The sequence below is a fragment of the Cetorhinus maximus genome, chromosome 4 (genome assembly GCF_964194155.1).
Source record: "Cetorhinus maximus chromosome 4, sCetMax3.hap1.1, whole genome shotgun sequence".
NCBI classification, from domain to species: Eukaryota; Metazoa; Chordata; class Chondrichthyes; order Lamniformes; family Cetorhinidae; genus Cetorhinus; species Cetorhinus maximus.
This window is the reverse complement of record NC_135882.1, coordinates 178,206,676-178,227,196: the sequence shown is the minus strand read 5'-3', so window position 1 is coordinate 178,227,196 and position 20,521 is coordinate 178,206,676. Positions and strand designations below refer to the sequence as shown.

General features: G+C 48.0%; 1 protein-coding gene across 1 annotated transcript in view; it reads right to left on the bottom strand.

Moving 5' to 3' along the window:
• LOC144680111 (anion exchange protein 2-like) overlaps nt 1–20,521 on the bottom strand; it is a 77,078-nt gene that overhangs the window by 6,768 nt on the left and 49,789 nt on the right. Inside the window, exons 3-4 of the mRNA XM_078541255.1 lie at nt 3,359–3,524; nt 155–381 (exon numbers count right to left, since the gene is read on the bottom strand). Coding sequence (XP_078397381.1) covers nt 155–381; nt 3,359–3,524 — 393 coding nt within the window. The remainder of the gene's footprint in view (nt 1–154; nt 382–3,358; nt 3,525–20,521) is intronic.

Genomic DNA, 20,521 nt, shown 5'->3' with positions numbered 1-20,521 from the left:
TCCCAGCTTCTCTAGTCTCTCTACACAACTGAATTGTAGATCGCTGTCCACAGCTCTGCTTGTGATGGGCACACACCCACAATGAACTGCGACCTGCGAGGCCCAGAACCACTTTCCCTGTTTGCTTCCACCCACTCAGTCCCGCTGTTCTCACCTGAACCTGGCCTGTGGTGTCTGACTGGATGTCCTCCGTGGGGTCCTTCTTCTCTTGTGCTCCATCAGCCTGCTCCTCCTCTTCATCACCTTCCTCTATGGTGGGAGCACCAATCGGAGAAGAGGCAGCCTTCCTGCTCTTCTTCTGAGTCCCTTTCTTTCTCCGTCCTTCCGAAGGCAGGTGCGTGGAAAGTGGGTGGTGGGTGTGAAGGGAGGAATGACGATGGTCTTTTGAAAGAGGAGAGAGAGAGAGAGGATTAAAGTCAAACATTAATATAAAGAAAGACTTTCATTTACATAGCACCTTTCACGCCCTCAGGACCGCATCCCACCCCCCAGCAAAGTACTTTACAATAATGACTAAGATTGGGTGGTTGTAATGTAGGAAATGCGCCAGCCAATTTGTGCAAAGCAGGATCCCACAAATAGTAAGATGACAGTGACCAGATAATCTGTTTAGTCATGTTGGTTGAGGGAAAATATCTGCCAGGACACCAGGGAGAACTTGCCTGCTCTTCATCAATTAGCATCATTTATGTCCATCTGAGGCAGCAGATGAGGCCTCGGTTTAAGGTCTCATCTGAAAGATGGAACCTCTGACAGGGCAGCACTCCCTCAGAACCGCACTGTAGCACCAGGTTAGATTTGGGTTCAGACGGTGGCATAATGATGTCACTGACGGTGACGGTGACAATGATTTAGTAATCCAGGGGCCCAGGCTAATACTCTGGGAACACAGGTTCAAATCCCACCACAGCAGCTGGTGGAATTTAAATTCAATTAATGAATCTGGAATTGAAAAGCATGAAACCATTGCTTTAAAAAAAGTCCAGCGACTCACTAATGTCCTTTGGGGAAGGAAATCTGCCGTCCTTACCTGGTCTGGCCTACATGTGACTCCAGGCCCACAGCAATGCGGTTGATTCTTAACTGCCTTTGGAAATGGCGTGAGCAATTGGGGATGGGCACAAATGCTGGTCTTGCCAGTGATACCCACATCCAATGAAAGAATAAATTTAAAAAAGAAATCCTAGACTTCCCAGCCAGTGGAATTAGCTTTTCTCTACCTACCCTGTTTCCCTTAATGTATTGAAAACTTCAAAGAAATCAGCCCTTACAGGGAATCACCTACCTTCCAGGGAATAGACCAATAGTTTATGTAATCTCTCCTTGTAATGTAATCCTTGGAGTCCAGGTAAATTCTGGTAAACCCACACTGCACTCCTTCCTGAGGTGTGGTGTCCAGAGCTGCTCTCAGTAACTCCAGGTGTGGTCTAACCAGTATTAGACTCATAGATGTTTATAGCACAGAAGGAGGCCATTCGGCCCATTGTGTCCACGCCGGTCAACAAAGATCCGATTACACTAATCCCATTTTCCAGCACTTGGCCCGTAGCCCTGGAGGCTATGACATCGTAAGTGAATATCTAAATACTTCTTAAATGTTACGAGTGTTTCTGACTCAACCACCCTTTCAGGTAGTGAGTTCTAGACTCCCATCACTCTCTGGGTGAAAAAATTTCTTAACTCCCCTCTTAGCCTTCTACCTCTTACCTTAAATCTATGCCCCTCTGGTTATTGACCCCTCTACTAATGGAAAAAGTGCCTTCCTATCCACCCTATATATGCCCCTCACAATCTTATACACCTCTATCAGGTCCCCTCTCAACCTTCTTTGCTCCAAGGAAAACAACCCCAGCCTATCCAATCTTTCCTCATAGCTCAGACCCTCCAGCCCAGGCAGCATCCTAGTAAATCTCCTCTGCACCCTCTCCAGTGCAATCACATCCTTCCTATAATGTGGTGACCAGAACTGCACACAGTACTCCAGCTGTGGCCTAACCAGCATTTTATACAGTTCCAGCATAACCTCCCTGCTCTTATATTCTACGCCTCGGCTAATAAAAGCAAGTATCCCATATGCCTTCTTAACCACCTTATCTACCTGCCCTGCTACATTCAGGGATCTGTGGATATGCACACCAAGGTCCCTCTGATCTTCAGTACTTTCCAGGGTCCTACCATTCATAGTGTAATCTCTTGTCTTGTTAGCCCTCCCCAAGTGCATTACCAAACACTTTTCCGGGTTGAATTCCATTTGCCACTGCTCTGCCCACCTGACCAGTCCATTGATATCCTCCTGCAGTTTACAGCTATCCTCCTCACTATTTACCACCCTATCAATTTTTATGTCATCTGGGAACTTCTTGATCATAACCCCACCATTTAAATCCAAATCATTTATGTACACCACAAACAGCAAGGGCCCCAGCACCGAGCACTTCGGAGCCCCACTGGAAACAAACTTCCAGTCACAGAAACATTCCTTTACCATCACCCTCTGCTTCCTGTCTCTCAACCAATTTTGGGTCCAACCTGCCACTTTGCCTTGGATCCCATGGGCTCTTACTTTCTTGACCAGTCTGCCATGAGGGACCTTATCAAAAGCCTTGCTAAAGTCCATGTAGACCACATCAATGGCACTGCCCTCATCAACACTCCTGGTTGCCTCCTCAAAAAATTCAATCAAATATTCTGGTCCTTGAGATAGAAAGGCCAGTATTCCATTCACCTTTTTGTTTATTTTTTGTTTCTTCACTTTCGCTGGGTCAAAATCCTGGGGCTCCCTCCCTAACAGCACTGTGGGTGTACCTACACCATGTGGACTGCAGTGGTTCAGGAAGGCAGCTCACCACCACCTTCTCAAGGGCTACTAGGGATGGGCAACAAATGATGGCCCATGAATGAATAAAAAAAAACCTGCTCATGCCATTTTAATGATCCATATACATGGACCACCACCCTGACTCCCAACCCCCAGAGTCTCCTTGGTCCTCCACTGTTTCTTGCTCTTCACTATTTAGAAAGTACCCTTCTCTATCCCTTTTAGGTCCAAAGTGGATGACCTCAAATCTGACTACACTGAAACCTCTTTGCCACAGTTTTGCTGATTCACTTAATCTATCAATATTTGGATAATTTTTTGCTTCCATCTCATAAATCTTGATCTTTCTATCTCAGTCCTGGAAGTTTCAGCTGAGTTTTATTTCTGAGCCTGGGCTGACACAAGGTAACTCAGTACAGGGAAGACTGTTTCTAGTCTTCGTGTCTCAGTCCCAGGCGAGATGGGCATCTGGCTGGTCCCTGCAGGATCCTGACACTCAAAATGATGCAGCAGTTTAAAAAACACACACACGAAACTCACATTCAAAATCTGCCTCATCGAAAGTGCGGCGGACTTCATCCACATTCCGGCTGTGTGCATCATGTAGCAGATCATCAAATCTCTCAACTCCCCAAGTCTTGTTTAGGTCATCCTCATCCTCATCTTCAATCTTGGGCGATGAATGAGGAGGCACATCCTGGTCTGCCTGAAAAGGAACAAAAACAACTGTTTTGTAGACACTCACAACTGGCTGTTTTCCCTGGACCCCAAAAAGTCTCATGGCATCAGGTCAAATATGGACAAGGAAACCTGTTGATTACCACGTGCCGCCCTCCCTCAGCTGATGAATCAGTGCTCCTCCATGTTGAACATCACTTGGAGGAAGCACTGAGAGTGGCAAGGGCGCAGAATGTACTCTGGGTGGGGGACTTCAATGTCCATCACCAAGAGTGGCTCGGTAGCACCACTACTGACCGAGCTGGCCGACTCCTAAAGGACATAGCTGCTCGACTGGGTCTGCAGCAGGTGGTGAGGGAACCAGCAAGAGGGAAATACATACTTGATCTCATTTTCACCAACCTGCCTGCTGCAGATGCATCTGTAAATGACAGTATCAGTAGGAGTGACCACTACACAGTCATTGTGGAGACAAAGTCCCGCCTGTGGACAATTGCCCAGTTATGTCCTGTACGCAAAAAGCAGGACAAATCCAATCTGGCCAATTACTGCCCCATCAGCCTACTCTCGATCATCAGTAAAGTAATGGAAGGGGTCATCAACAGTGCTATCATGCAGCAAAAGCAAAATACTGCGGATACTCTCCATCATGTTGGATGGCACTACCAACGTGCTAAATGGGATAGATTTCGAACAGACCTAACAATTCAAGACTGGGCATCCATGAGGCACTGTGGGCCATCAGCAGCAGCAGAATTGTACTCGAGCACAATCTGTAACCTCATGGCCCGGCATATTCCCCACTCTACCATTACCATCAAGCCAGGGGATCAACCCTGGCTCAAAGAAGAGTGCAGGAGGACATGCCAGGAGCAGCACCAGGCATACCTAAAAATGAGGTTTCAACCTGGTGAAGCTAGAACACAAGTGTGCCAAACAGCATAAGCAGCAAGTGATAGACGGAGCTAAGCGATCCCACAACCAACGGATCAGATCTAAGCTCCCTGCAGTCCTCCACATCCAGTCGTGAATGGTGGTGGACAATTAAACAACTCACTGGAGGAGGAGGCTTCACAAACATCCCCATCCTCAATGATGGAGGAGCCCAGCACATTCGTGCAAAAGATAAGGCTGAAGCATTTGCTACAATCTTCAGCCAGAAGTGCCGAGTGGATGATCCATCTCGGCCTCCTCCAGAGGTCCCCAGCATCACAGGTGCCAATCTTCTGCCAATTCGATTCACTACACGTGATATCAAGAAATGACTGAAGGCACTGGATACTGCAAAGGCTATGGGCCCTGACAACATTCCGGCAATAGTACTGAAGACTTGTGCTCCAGAATTTGCCGCACCCCTAGACAAGCTGTTCCAGTACAGCTACAACACTGGCGTCTACCCAGCTATGTGCAAAATGTCCCAGGTATGTCCTGAACACAAAAAGCAGGACAAATCCAACCTGGCCAATTACCGCCCGATCAGCCTACTCTCAATCATCGATAAAGTAATGGAAGGGGTTATCAACAGTGCTATCAAGCAGCAAAAGCAAAATACTGCGGATGATGGAAATCTGAAGCAAAAACAGAAAATGCTGGAAAAAACTCAGCAGGTCTGACAGTATCTGTGGAGAGAGAGAAACAAAGTTAACTTTTTTTTTGCAAAAATATACTTTATTCATAAAATATCTTCAATCACATTCCAAACCATTCCAAAAACAACATTACAAGGGTACAATCCGGTTCAACTTTTACAAAATGTATCACCAGGTGCATCAGTACAAACAATATTACAATCATTTACAGCCTTTCATTTTGAGCTGTACAGCCCCAGGGGATTTAAACAGTTCCCAGTCTCTCGGTGCGCTGTGGCAGAAAGGTCTTAGACAGCGACCCTTCCCCATTGCGCCTTTGCGGCAGCTGCCCCAAGCTTTAGTGCGTCCCTCAGCACGTAGTCCTGGACTTTGGATTGTGCCAGTCTGCAACACTCGGTCGGGGACAACTCTTTCTGCTGGAAGACCAACAAGTTTCGGGCAGACCAAAGCGCGTCTTTCACCGAGTTGATGATCCTCCAGCTGCAGTTGATTTTTGTCTCGGTGTGTGTCCCTGGGAACAGCCCGTAGAGCACAGAGTCCTGTGTCACAGAACTGCTCGGGATGAACCTCGACAGCAACCACTGCATCTCTCTCCAGACCTTCTTTGCAAAGGCACAATCCACAAGGAGGTGAACAACGGTCTCTTCCCCACCACAGCCACCTCGAGGGCAACGTGCAGAGGGGGTGAGACTCCTGGCGTGTAGGAAGGATCTGACGGGGAGGGCCTTTCTCACCACCAGCCAAGCCACGTCTTGGTGCTTGTTGGAAAGTTCTGGCGATGAGGCATTCTGCCAAATGACTTTGACAGTCTGCTCGGGGAACCATCCCACAGGATCCACCCTCTCCTTTTCCCTCAGGGCCTCTAAGACGTTACGTGCTGACCACTGCCTGATGGACTTGTGGTCAAAGGTGTTTTTCTGCATAAATTTTTCAACGAGGGACAGGTGGTACGGCACAGTCCAACTACTTGGAGCGTTCCGCGGCAGCGTGGCCAGACCCATCCTTCGCAACACCGGGGACAGGTAGAACCTCAGCATGTAGTGACACTTGGTGTTTGCGTACTGAGGGTCTACGCACCGCTTGATGCAGCCACACACAAAGGTGGCCATCAGTATGAGGGCGATGTTGGGCACGTTTTTTCCCCCTTTATCCAGAGGCTTGTACATCGTATCCCTGCGGACACGATCCATTTTTGACCTCCAGATAAAGCGGAAGATGGCTCGAGTGATGGCCACCACGCAGGAGTGTGGAATGGGCCAGACCTGCGCCACGTACAGCAACAGCGAGAGTGCCTCACACCTGATGACCAAGTTCTTACCCGCAATGGAGAGGGAGCGTCGCTCCCACATGCCCAGTTTCCTTTTCACCATAGACACTCGCTCCTTCCAGTTTCTAACGCATGCCCTGGTCCCTCCGAACCATATCCCCAGCACCTTCAGGCCGTCAGCCCTGACAGTGAAGGGGACAAAGGATCGGTCAGCCCAGTTCCCAAAGAACATGGCCTCGCTCTTCCCACGATTTACCTTGGCTCCCGAGGCCAGTTCGAACTGGTCGCAGATGTGGATCAGTCTGCGCACCGACAGTGGATCCGAGCAGAAGACGGCGACATCATCCATGTACAGGGAGGCTTTTACCTGAGTGCCTCCACTGCCTGGGATCGTCACTCCTCTTATGCCCGGATCCTTCCTGATGGACTCGGCAAAGGGTTCTATGCAACACACGAAAAGAACAGGCGAGAGAGGACAGCCCTGCCTGACTCCAGATTTAATCGGAAAGCTATCTGTTTCCCACCCATTGATTGAGACTGCGCTACTGATGTTAGTGTAGAGCAGTTGGATCCAATTTCGAATTCCCTCCCCAAACCCCATTTTGGAGAGCACATCCACCATGTAGGTGTGCGATATTCTGTCAAAGGCCTTCTCCTGATCCAAGCTGATGAGGCAGGTATCCACACCCCTGTCCTGTACATAGGCAATCGTATCCCTGAGCAACGCGAGGCTGTCAGAGATCTTCCTGCCTGGCACAGTGCAGGTCTGGTCAGGGTGAATCACCAATTCCAGAGCGGATTTGACCCGATTGGCGATGACCTTGGACAGAATCTTATAGTCCACATTCAACAGTGAAATGGGTCGCCAATTTCTAATTTCCTCCCTTCCCCCCTTGTGCTTGTAGATGAGGGTGATGATGCCTTTCCTCATGGATTCTGACATGCTGCCGGCCAGGAGCATACTCTCGTACACTCCTAGCAGGTCTGGGCCGATCAAGTCCCACAGAGCCGAATACAACTCCGCCGGCAAGCCGTCGCTTCCGGGAGTCTTACTCTTCTCGAAGGACTCAAGGGCCTTAGTCAGTTCGTCAGGAGTTAGCGGTTTGTCCAGGCTCTCCCGCGTACTGTCGTCTAAGACCTCCGTGATAGAGGACAGGAAGGACTGGGAGGCCGTGCTGTCCGTGGGCTTCACGTCATACAATCCGGCATAAAAGGATTTGCTGATCCTCAAAATGTCGGACCGTGATGACTTTACTGAGCCGTCTTCTTCCTTCAGGCTGCTGATCACAGAGCTCTCTCTGTGTACCTTTTGGAAGAAGAAACGTGAGCGCGTCTCATCCTGCTCCATGGAGCGGACTGGAGGGGCAAGGGCAGCAGATGCATACGAACATCACCACCATCTGGAAGTTCCCCTCCAAATCACACACCATCCTGACTTGGAAATATATCACTGTTCCTTCACTGTCCCTAACAGCACTGTGGGTGTACCTACACCACATGGACTGCAGCGGCTCAAGAAGGTGGCTCAGCACCACCTTCTCAAGGGCAATTAGGGATGGGCAATAAAAATGCTGGCCCAGCCAGCGATGCTCACATCCCATTGGAGAATTTTTTAAAATTAAATCAGCGATGCCCAAGAGGCCAGGATTAGAGGGGCGCACATATCTCAAAAGGTTGTGCGCTGGAGAAGATCACAGAGTTACGGATTTGAAAACAAGGGTGAGAATTTTAAAACCAAGGTGTTGCTTAACCAGGAACCAATGCACGTCAGTGAGCTCGGTGGTGACAAGAGCTTGGTGTGACTAACGACACAGACAGAGTTTTGAATGACCTCAGGTTTATGGAGTTCTGCCAGGAGGTAGAGCCAAGTGTCAGCACTGTACATGTGAAAATTGACCCAATGGCTGCAGATGTCACCATGGGACAAGATACAGATGAAGAGGAGCCGACAGATTCTCGAGATCTTGTGGGATAACAGTGCGGGATATGAAGGGAGGCATGGCTGGAATTACTTTGGATACGATTGGATTGGTAAGAATATCGTCTCAGTCAGCTGGGCAAGGGAGGAGAGGCATTGGAGGGCGGCTTGGTTGAGCGTGACAGAAGCTGCAGAGAAGTTGAGCAGGGGTGGAAATCTGGCTTGAGAGGTTAAAACAGGGAGAACTGAGGGAAAGATGGGCATGAATCAGGGAAGCGATAATATATTGAAGTTATTTTGGAGAGGAAAGGGTGGTTCAAGATGGGATGGAGTGAATAACAGCTGTTTTAAAAAAAGTCAGCATTCATGATTCATGATACAAAACAAGCCTAATCAGACAGTTCAATTAATTTTTAGTGTGTTTCTAATTGCCATAGAATGTTCGCTCTATCAACACCAGCATTCACACAATGTGACTGTCCCTGTCTCCCTGGTCTGGGATCTCACAACACTTAGTATTTAACAAATGTAGAGCATTAGGAAATCCATTGAACTGTGTCTCCCTGCAGACATTTTAACATTTAAGGGACAGGATGTGCCAATGCTGTTCCTGCCTAGTAACAAGGGTGGGACCCACTGGGAGTGTTTTGATTGGTCCCCCAGATCAGCTCAAGGGTCAGTGAAGAGCAGTTCAGGAGTCAGTCAGGGAAGAGTTTCCAGGCAGCATCAGTACTGAGAGCTGGCTGTGGATCTGGGACTCAGGAGGAGGCCCAGGAGCTGTTTGGTGGCTCCATGCTGTGGAAAAGGCTAGAGCTAAAAGAAACCCTGTGAGCCAGTGCAGCTGAGAGTGCAGCTGAGAGTGCGGGCAAGGAAGCCCACAAGCATATTTACTTGGGGCAGCTGAGAAGTATTGGAGCTCAGTGAAATTCAGGAGCAGTGCCAGTTCGGTGAAGCTAGGCGCTTGGAAGAAAGCTGAAATTGTGCTGTAATTAGGCACCTGCGAGCAGTCTCCAGAATCCTGGGGAACGCTGTCTTGGGAAAAGAGATTCAACTGCCAGGAGGTGATCAGTTGTTGAGGCAGACCGAGTAGGAGTGGCTTTGAGGGAGTTCCGCTAGATCTTTGAAAGGGCAGAGTTGGAGTCCCTTGTGAAGGTGACAAGAGTTTAAAGACATTGTGTAGCTCACAGTGAATACTAACATCTGGGTGGGTTCTTGAGAAATCCATTGATTGCATCTGTCATTTACTCTGTAGTGTGGTGAGTTTGACCACAGTTTGTCTGTTAATTCACATTTACCTCATACTCAGCCTGAATGTTGGAGTATAGGATCGATTTTGTAAATTGTTCTCTCTTTCAAAACTTGTATAGTAAATTTTGCTTTATTGTTTGTTCAAAACCTGTGAAATCTTGTGGCTTTACTCCAAAAGCAGGGGTGTAATATCAACCTTTAACTGCTTTAAACAAAACGTCACTGGTCCCTAACCAGACCTCCTCCCATATCCCATGGCCAAGGATTGTAATATAAATTGGGGGGTCTCATCCGGGACAGTTACAAGAGGAAACTGAATCTAAAAACAAGCAAGTGGTGACTGATTTGGAAAAGACATTGGACAGTTCACATTGGGAGTTCTGTGTCAAGAGTATTATTATCAATGAAAAGAGAGAGTGAGGATTTCCTAGAATGATGTCAGGAGTGAGCAATAAAGGACAGGTTGCATAAACTTGATGTGTTTCCCCTTGCGTATAGAAAGTTGGGGGGGAATCATACAATTTATAATTGATTTTAGGGGGAGATGGTGGTGTGGTGATAATGTCACCGGACAAGTAATCCAGAGGCCCGGGCTACTGCTCTGGGGACATGGGTTCAAATCTCACAATAGCAGCTGGTGGAATTTAAATTCAGTTAATAAATCTGGAATATAAAGCTAGTCTCAGTAATGGTGACCATGAAACTATCATGGATTGTCATAAAAACCCATCTGGTTCACTAATGCCCTTTATGGAAGGAAATCTGCCATACTTACCCGGTCTGGCCTACATGTGACTCCAGACCCACAGCAAAGTGGTTGACTCTTAACTGCCCTCTGAAATGTTCAATTCAAGGGCAATTATGGATGGGCAACAAATGCTGACTTTGCCAGATGGGTTTTTACAACAATCGATGATAGTTTCATGGTCACCATTTCTGAGACTAGTTTTTGACATGTCAGTAAGACATTAAAGAAATCATAAACTGTACAAATCAAACTTTATTATTTTTGCTTATTTAAAATGGACTTTACTGAACAAAAAGATGGCTGCTACAGGTCACATGACTCAAGATTGGCCACAGTTTCAGGAAATTTCCAACAGCAGTTACAAGGACAAAAGAGTTCCATCCCTATCCTTGTGGAATCTCAAACCTCATTGTAAGTACCTATTATAATCCATGAAACTAGAGGACTATGACAAAGAGAGAGACAGAGAAACTTGTGAGAACCGCAGAGGCGCTAACAGCCACCAGCTCATACCTGGGACTGTCAAGGTCCATTTCAAAAAAGAAGTATGGAAGGGAAATGGATGTCATTTGCATCATTTATAAGCTTACCCCTCTAGCGGAGTTCGAGGGTCTACCAAGACGATAGCTACCCAGAATAGGGTCATTAATATGGATATGGCTCTTTCAGAGGCTAATGACTGTGACATTATGAGACATAAAACAAAAGTCAGGTCCAAACAGCAGATAAACATCCCTTTATGAAATCATGTGGAGGAAGGAGGTCACATGACTCAAGTGACCATTTTGAAATCTTGATATTCAGTTAAGAATTCAGAAACAAGCAGTCTGCGGATTTACCTCCAAACTGCAAGACCAACAGCGGGACTCCAGGTTGATCGAGCAATCTGTAACAAGTCTCAGTCTCTCAAAGCCTGTTTGTCTGGAAGCCTCTGACCATCACCTACCAAACAGGCCAAGTCTAGGTACAGTAATCTTATCGCGCTGCAACATCATGCACTTTAAAGGGATTCTGCATTGCTGTCTTCTGCCAGGAACTCACTGGAACTTCTCTGTGAAGGAATCCCCTCTGACCTTGACTTTCTGGACTCTGGAAATCATGTGAACTGATATCCATTTCTGTAGTTCTTTTACTGTTAAGTTATTCATAGTTGAAAAACTGTTTGTGCGCGTGTGTGTGTGTGTGTGTGTGTCTGTGTGTGTGCGCGTGTGTAGACGCATCTGCATGTGAAGTTGAAATCAGTGCCCCCAGGTTTGAATATGTGAATAAATTATCCTCCTGATTTAATCATAAAGAAAATTTGCTGTGAGTAACTTTAAAAATTGGACTTCACAAACTGAGGGTTTGGGGAAACACGCTACAGTCTATTTTTAAGCAATTAAAAAATCTCTGTTTACAGACAGATGGCCAGAAGGTAAAGGAGTTCAGTTTTGCTTCTCTCTCCTGTCCATAGCACATGTTCCATATTAATTAATTAAATTTAAATCTCACCAGCTGTAGTGAGATTTGAACCCATATCGCCAGGGCATTTGCCTGGACCTCTGGATTACTAATTCAGTGAAATCACCACTCAAGCACCATCTCTCCTAAACTGTCACTAGAGAAACAAAACAGAGAAGTTGGAAGCCATATTTTCACTCGGGGTTATTAGAACTTACAATGCATTACGACAAAGGCTAATGGAATACGAACATACGGATTGGGCGGAGTAGGCTATTTGGCCCCTCGAGCCTACTCTGCCATTCAATGCGATCATGGCTAAAAGAAATGGAATGAAAGGGACAACAGCAACGTGGATACAAAATTGGCTGAAAAATAGGAAGCAGAGAGTAATGGTCCATGGTTATTTTTCAGGCTGCAGGAAGGTTTGTAGTGGAGTTCCCCAGGGGTCAGTATTGGGACCCTTGCTGTTCCTGATGTATGTCAATGATCTAGATCTTGGTGTGCAGGGGACAATTTCAAAGTTTGTGGACGATACGAAGCTTGGGAGTGTTGTAAACTGCGAGGAGGACAGTCTGGATCTTCAAAAGGACATAGACAAGTTGGCGGAGTGGGTAGATAGGTGGCAGATGAAGTTCAATGTGCAGAAGTGTGAGGTGATGCATTTTGGTAGGGAGAACCTGGACAGTAAATATAAAATAAGAGGTGAAATTTTGAAGAGGGTGCAGGAGCAGAAAGACCTGGGTGTATATGTACATAGATCATTGAAGGTGGCAGGACAGGTGGAGAAAGCAGTTAATAAAGCATAAAGTTAATAAAGCAGTTAATAAAGCATATATTAATAGGAGCATAGAGTACAAGAGCAAGGAGGTTATGCTAAATTTATATAAGACATCGTTAGACCTCAGCTGGAATATTGTGTACAGTTCTGGGAACCATATTATAGGAAGGGTGTGAACATATTGGAGAGAATGCAGAAGAGATTTACAAGAATGGTTCCAGGGATGAGGATAGATTGGAGAGGTTGGGACTGTTCTCCTTGGAGAGGAGAAGGCTGAGAGGAGATTTGATAGAGATGTTCAAAATCATGATGGGGCTGGACAGAATAGATAGGGAGAAGCTGTTCCCGCTTGTAAAAGGATCAAGAATGAAAGGGCACAGATTTAAAGTGATTTGCAAAAGAAGCAAGTGTGACGTGAGAAAAAACTTTTTCACGCGAGTGGTTCGGGTCTGGAATGCACTGCCTGGAAGTGTGGTGGAGGCAGGCTCAATCGAGGCATTCAAGAGATGATTATTTGAATAGAAACAATGTGTAGGGGTACAGGGAGATGGCAGGGCAACGGCACTTGGTTATAATGCTCATTTGGAGAACCGGTGCAGACACGATGGGCCAAATGGCCTCCTTCTGTGCCGTTAAGATTCTGTGATTCTGGCCTCAACTCCACATTCTGCCTACCCCTGATAATCTTTGACTCCCTCGTTAGTCAAGAATCTATCTGCCTCAGCCTTAAAAATATTCATTGATCCTCCCTCCACCGCTGTCTGAGGAAGAGTTCCAAAGAGTCACAACCCTTAGAGAAAAAATTTCTTCTAATCTCCGTCTTAAATGGGAGACCCCTTATTTTTAAACTATGTCCCCTAGTTCTAGTCTCTCCCACAGGGGGAAACACTCACTCAGCATTCATCCTGTCAAGTCCCCTCAGGATCTTAGATGTTTCAATAAGATCACCTCTCATTCCTCTAAACTCCAGTGGATACAGGGCCCAGCCTGTCCAACCTTTCCTCATATGATAACCTCCCACAATTCCAGGAATCGGTCAAGTGAACCTTCCCTGAACTGCTTCTAACACGTTTATATCCTTTCTAAAAATGAGACTAAAACTGTACACAGTACCCAAGATGTGGTCTCAAGGCCTTGTACAACTATAGCAAAACATCCCTACTTTTGGTTCTGCTGAAGGGTCATGTGGACTTGAAACGTCAACTCTTTTCTTCTCCACTGATGCTGCCAGACCTGCTGAGTTTTTCCAGGTAATTCTGTTTTAGTTTTGGATTTCCAGCATCCGCAGTAGTTTTTCGTTTTTATCCCTACTTTTATGTTCCATTCCCCTCGCAATAAACGACAAGATTCCATTTGCCTTCTTAATCACTTGGTACCTGCATAATAGCTTTTGCTGATTCATGTTCCTAGACACCCAGATCTCTTTGTACCTCAGAGTTCTGCAATCTCTCTCCATTTAAATAATATGCTGCTTTTCTATTCTATTTTCCTGCCAAAGTGGACAAGTTTCCCACATTATATTCCATCTGCCAAATTTTTGCCCACTCACTTAACCTGTCTATGCCCCTTTGCAGTCTTCTTCAGAACTTTCTTCATTATCTCTATGTCGTCAGCAAATTTAGCAACCATACATTCGGAATGTTAATTTACTGTTCAGATACACAAGGGCATTGTTTAATTAAATTCTTAGGGCACTTATAAAGAGGGACTACAGGGAGACGGTGATGTAGTAGTACTACGTGGCAGTGCAGTACAGTAATACAGACACCCAGGCTAATGATCTGAGCGTGGGACACTCAAATCCCATGCAGCTGGTGGAATTTAAATTAAAGTAATAAATCTGGAATTTAAAAAAATCATTCATGGGTGACCAACTTGGCCAGCATTTATCGCCCATCCCTAATTGCCCTTGTTCAGAGGGCATTTAAGAGTCAACAACATTGCTGTGGGTCTGGAGTCACATGTAGGCCAGATTTCCATCCCTAAAGGACATTAGTGAACCAGGTGGGTTTTTACAACAATCGGCAATGGTTTCAGGGTCATCTTTAGACTTTTAAATCCAGATTTTTATTGAATTCAAATTCCACCATCTGCTGTGGCGGGATTCGAACCCAGGTCCCCAGAGCATTCCCCTGGCTCTCTGGATTACTAGTCCAGTGACAATATCACCACGCCATCGCCTCCCCTTGTCTTACCATGTAACTACCAGGAAAGGAATCAACTGTCTTCAACCGGTCCGCCTAGATTTGACTCCAGATCTACAGCAATGTGGTTGACTATTAACTTCCTTCTGAAATGGCCTAGCAAGCCACTCAGTTCAAGGGCAATTAGGGATGGGCAAAAAATGCTGGCCTTGCCAGTGACGCCCACATCCCATGAAAGAATAAAAAACTCCTATTGCCACACAGATGTTCAAACACCTTTTTAGTTTTTTTGAGGGAATTGATCCTTACTTTTAGGCTGCCCTTCAGTCCCACACTCCTGATCTTTGGCCACCTGGTGGGGGGCGGGGGGGTGGGGCAGTGGGAGGGTTGAGAAGGGAGGAGGACATCCTTGGAAACTAGTTCCTAGGCCTGGCCAAGTTGGCCGATAACTGGTCCATGCAGTGGGCAAGTTGAAAGGGTCGTTTGGCCCAACTTTCTGCCCTTCTTCCATGGCTCCATTTGCACCCAGTTGCCCTTGGGGAGGGAGCACACGGTGTCCACTGGCACGATCGAGGCCCTCCGTGACCGGTGGCACAGCGGGGGCTGGTGTGCTTATCATCAGCCCCCAAAATCATATTTTGATTTGATTTACTAAGTTTCCTTTAAGATTTTTTTTTCTTTCATTACAGTGCACTTTTTGGGGCTCACACTTTAATTTGATTCCTTAACTTGTTCATTTTCCCACCTGTTTGTTGTTTAACCTCAAAACAGTATAAAGGGAGGCTGGTCTTCCATGACCTGCAGGCACTAGGGGGCTGGAGTGCATCATCACCAGCCTTGGGAACAACATTTTAATTTAATTAGATAAGTTTCTTTTGTCTGGTACAGTGCCCTTTAGTTTAATTTGCCCATTTGTTTAACCATTCCATCAAAAGAGTATAAAGAGAGACTGCTGGGACACTGGGCTGCTGAGTAGGAAGCAAGCATATGTAATGCTTCATTCTGTGAATAAATGCATTTTTAAGAAGAGTGTTAGTATCTAGTTTCATACTTCACCAACTGGCTGAGGATTGACATAACCAACTACTCAGGTAGAGACTCTTGTTAAGACGTGGCAGATGATGTGTGCCAGGCAGACCAAATCCACAAGGGAAACTTGGCCGTGCTATCACAACAGTTTTGCAATTTGTATTTATTACAAGATGATGTGTGCATTGAACTCAGAAGTAATGAGTCCACTAAGACCCTTTGAGATTTTTTTAAAATTAAATTAAAATATTTGTCAAAAGAAAAGATTTCAAGCACATACATAAGACTACAATTACTTAATACTGTAACAAATCCTAGAATTCCCAACTAACCTGACTCTAAATTACACACACCCTTTAAGGCAACAGTCCAAAATAGATTTTAAATTTAAAAAACAATCCAGCAAGTTACCACAGTACCCCCTTCAGAGTGGAATTCCAAAAAGCAGGTCTCCAACTTTAGTTACTGGACACAGCAGGCTTATGCACAGAAGACTGGAGACTTCCCGAAAGCTGTTTTACACACTCCCGCTAGGTCTTACATGCCCCAGCCCCACCCCGCCCCCCAATATTGCCTTTCACTCTCCTTTATATCTGTTTCTCCCTCTTTAATCTGTAAATTCCATTGTTCCATATGTCTTTGGAAATGTACTTTTCCCGTAATATAACAACTTTCATGTTGCCAATTTTGTCAGTAACCTTTGGGAAAGATAAACACACTGCCTGCCTTGCTTTTCTGGTTAGTTGTAAATATCCTAACATCCTTTTGAAATCCAAACAACTCCTTCACTTATCTAAAAATGCAAACTTCCTTCACACCTGATATGCTAAGACTCCATTCATGTTTACTCATTAGCATTTCAAGTACACTTCTACACCTAACTTCTTTTGATAACTTAAAGCTTGCAGTTTCCCCGACTCCAAATGTAATTAAATAATGCAGACAGACCTATCTACACTCACACACGTAAACCTACTTTACAATAAACCGGGATAATATAGTTAAAAACGAAGAATAGAAAAGGATGGGGAAATAGAACAGGAAAGTGGGTGAACAGCACCCATTGTCGAGACAGAGATAGCACAGGCACAGTGGGTCAAGTGGCATCTTCTGTCCTGTAAAACCTGTTTCTGTTCTGCTCCTTTCAACATTAATGCTGATCGGTCATTATCTCTCACATCAACTGCAGACGTCGCAGCAAAGCTCCAGATTGAAATGCGACTCAAGATGCTATCAGTTTAACCTTGTCGATCTGTTGCTGTGTGTTTATAAAATAAAGCAGCGTGCAGGAGGCCGTGAGAAATCTCAGTACCTGTGGCCAACCCCGTTCCTGTCGGGACAAAACGTGTGGGTTGTCCCAACGTGGGGCTCAGGCATTCACAAACATTTCCCCTCCCCCTCCCACCCATTCCACAACCTGGAAAACAAAATAAACCAAGGTTCTTTCACAGCCTCTCAATGGGAGAAGTATAGTTACCGCTAGGGAACACCAGCAAGGGACAAACTGGAATTGGGAAACGCAGCAGAGTTTTCCGAGCAGCAATAGAAATAGAAACAGGTTTCAAATGCTGAGTAGCATGACCCCTCACGGATTAACACAGAGAGTGCACGCCATGGGGATCCACTGTCCTTTCCAAATGGACTCAAACACCCAAATGTTTCTTACACGTGGGATCCAATCAAGAAAGAGTTTAAGCTGCACAGGATTCTGGGGAGTGAATTGGAAGTAGATAATCAGAACACCCAATAATGTTCAAATAAAATCTGAGATTAGTTCACAGCTAGATTGAGGGCTAACAGAGAATCCCTGTGGGAGAATGAGAGAGAGCTCCCCCTGATGGGCCGCTAAATAACTGGCTCTGAGAGAAACGCTCCGACAATTAATTACCCTGGCTATTGTCACATTGGAGCTGACTGATCTCTGCCAGCAGAGCACCGGGGCAGTATTACTGGCCTTAACATCCTGGTCACTGGGAAGCGGAATTCCCGTTCACCACCGATGCTCAAAAATCTGAGAGGGGGAATAGGATGCTGAGAGGGGAAGAGGGCCGAGTGGGGAGAGGGGAAGAGGAGGTGTAGACGGGCAGGGAGGAGGGGGAAGAGCGGTGGTGGAGGGGGCAGGGAAGGAGCAGATGGGAGGTGGAGGCAGAGGCAGAAGGTGCGGGATCAGAGGGGCGGGTGGGGGGGGGGGTGGGGTGGGGAAGCAGGGGTCAGGAGCCGGGGGGGTTGGTGGAGGGGGGGGGGCAGGAGTCGGAGGCCGGAGGGGCGGGGGTCAGGGGCCGGAGGCCGGAGGGGCGGGGGTCAAGGGCCGGAGGCCGGAGGGGCGGGGGTCAGGGGCCGGAGGCCGGAGGGGCGGGGGTCAGGGGCCGGAGGCCGGAGGGGCGGGGGTCAGGGGCCGGAGGGGCGGGGGTCAGGGGCCGGAGGCCGGAGGGGCGGGGGTCAGGGGCCGGAGGCCGGAGGGGCGGGGGTCAGGGGCCGGAGGGGCGGGGGTCAGGGGCCGGAGGCCGGAGGGGCGGGGGTCAGGGGCCGGAGGCCGGAGGGGCGGGGGTCAGAGGCCGGAGGGGCGGGGGTCAGGGGCCGGAGGCCGGAGGGGCGGGGGTCAGGGGCCGGAGGCCGGAGGGGCGGGGGTCAGGGGCCGGAGGCCGGAGGGGCGGGGGTCAGGGGCCGGAGGCCGGAGGGGCGGGGGTCAGGGGCCGGAGGCCGGAGGGGCGGGGGTCAGGGGCCGGAGGCCGGAGGGGCGGGGGTCTGGGGCCGGAGGGGCGGGGGTCAGGGGCCGGAGGCCGGAGGGGCGGGGGTCAGGGGCCGGAGGCCGGAGGGGCGGGGGTCAGGGGCCGGAGGCCGGAGGGGCGGGGGTCAGGAGCCGGAGGGCAAGGGCCGGAGGGCGGCGGATAGCGGCCGGAGGGGCAAGGGGACAGCGGCCGGAGGGGCAAGGGGTCAGCGGCCGGAGGGGCAAGGGGACAGCGGCCGGAGGGGCAAGGGGACAGCGGCCGGAGGGGCAAGGGGACAGCGGCCGGAGGGGCAAGGGGACAGCGGCCGGAGGGGCAAGGGGACAGCGGCCGGAGGGGCAAGGGGACAGCGGCCGGAGGGGCAAGGGGACAGCGGCCGGAGGGGCAAGGGGATAGCGACCGGAGGGGAGGCGGGAAAGGGAGAGGATGGGTGGGAGGGTATGGGGGGGGAGGGGGGAATGGGGATTGGAGAGTGGAAGATGGGGGAGGAGAGGGGTAGAGACAATCAGCAATCTGTCACTGTCACCGGTCTCCCCAGCCCCACCGGCACAAAGCCTGCATCTGACCTCAGTAAACCCTGCTCCCCCCATCATCTTCATTCTTCCACTGACTGCTTCAGCTTTTACCCTCCGAGCTGTGCTTGGACTCCAGTTTGTGCCCCTTCCTCATTCTTGTGCTCAGCTCACTGTCAGTATCCCACCCTCCTTCCCCATTCCACTACTGGGGACAGATTTCACCATTTACCCCGAGCCGTCACCTCCTCCTCAGACCCAACCTCTAAATCCCTGGCTCTGCTCCTCAATGCTAACTTACTCGCAGATTCTGCTGTGTCTAAACCTGTCCTCCCAGTTAAGCACATTAAAGCCATTCTAAGTTTTTAGTATTCACAGAACCACTATTGTACATACATATATGGTAACTATTAGCTTCCCTGCTCAAGTACAATACCCAACTTTGTGTGTTCGTACATCTGTGTGACAGTGGGAGATTTTTTTATTCTTTCATGGGGTGTAGGTGTCACTGGCAAGGCCAGCATTTGTAGCCCGTCCCTAACTGCCCTTGAATGGAATAATTTGATGGCAGTTCAGAGTCAACCCCATTGCTGTGGGTCTGGAGTCACACACAAGCCAGATCGGGTAAGGACGGCAGATTTCCTTCCCTAAAGGGCATTAGTAAACCAGATGGGTTTTTACAACAATTAATGGTAGTTACATGGTCACCATTACTGAGACTAGTGTTATATTCCAGGTTCTATTAATTAAATTTAAATTCCACCAGCTGTTGTGGTGAGATTTGAACCCACATCTCCAGAGCATTAGCCTGGGTGTCTGTATTCCTAGTCCAGTGACTAGGAATACAGCACTACGCCACCATCTTCCCATAAAGGGATTGAGAGTATGTGTGCTCACGTGCATGCACAAGAGAGAGAAACTGTGAGAAAGAAAGATAGTGAGAGAGCGAGAGAGAAAGTATGAGAGTGAGTATGAGAATAAGTGAGAGAGACAGAGTGTGTGAGAGAGTAAGAGTGAGTGACAATGAGAGTGAGAGCGTGCGAGTGTGCGCACGTGTGACGGTGTGTTAGTCGCATTGTGCGACTGTGTGTGCAAGTGTTTCATGCTGTGTATGTGTGTTATGGTGAGTGTTATTGTGCGCACGGGGCAATGTGCGTTAGTGTGCACGGGGCAATGTGCGTTAGTGTGCACGGGGCAATGTGCGTTAGTGTGCACGGGGCAATGTGCGTTAGTGTGCACGGGGGAATGTGCGTTAGTGTGCACGGGGGAATGTGTGTTAGTGTGCATGGGGGAATGTGTGTTAGTGTGCAAGGGGGAACGTGCATGATTGTATGTGCGATTGGGTGTGTGTGAGTGCATGTGTCTCAGTATGTATGAGGGTTGGTGTGAGTGTGTTTGCATCTGTTGGGTCTGTGTGAGATAGTGTGTGTCTGTTCGTGTACGCATAAGAACATGCGTGCACTTGGTGAGATTATGTGCATGTGAGTGCGAAGGATTGTGCATGTGCAGGACAGTATATGGATGAAACCAACTCCTGCCATTGGAGGGCGACAGGAATCACTTTACACATTTGGGTCAAACATTGTAGATGTCGAACTACAAATGTCAGTTCAGGCAACGTCC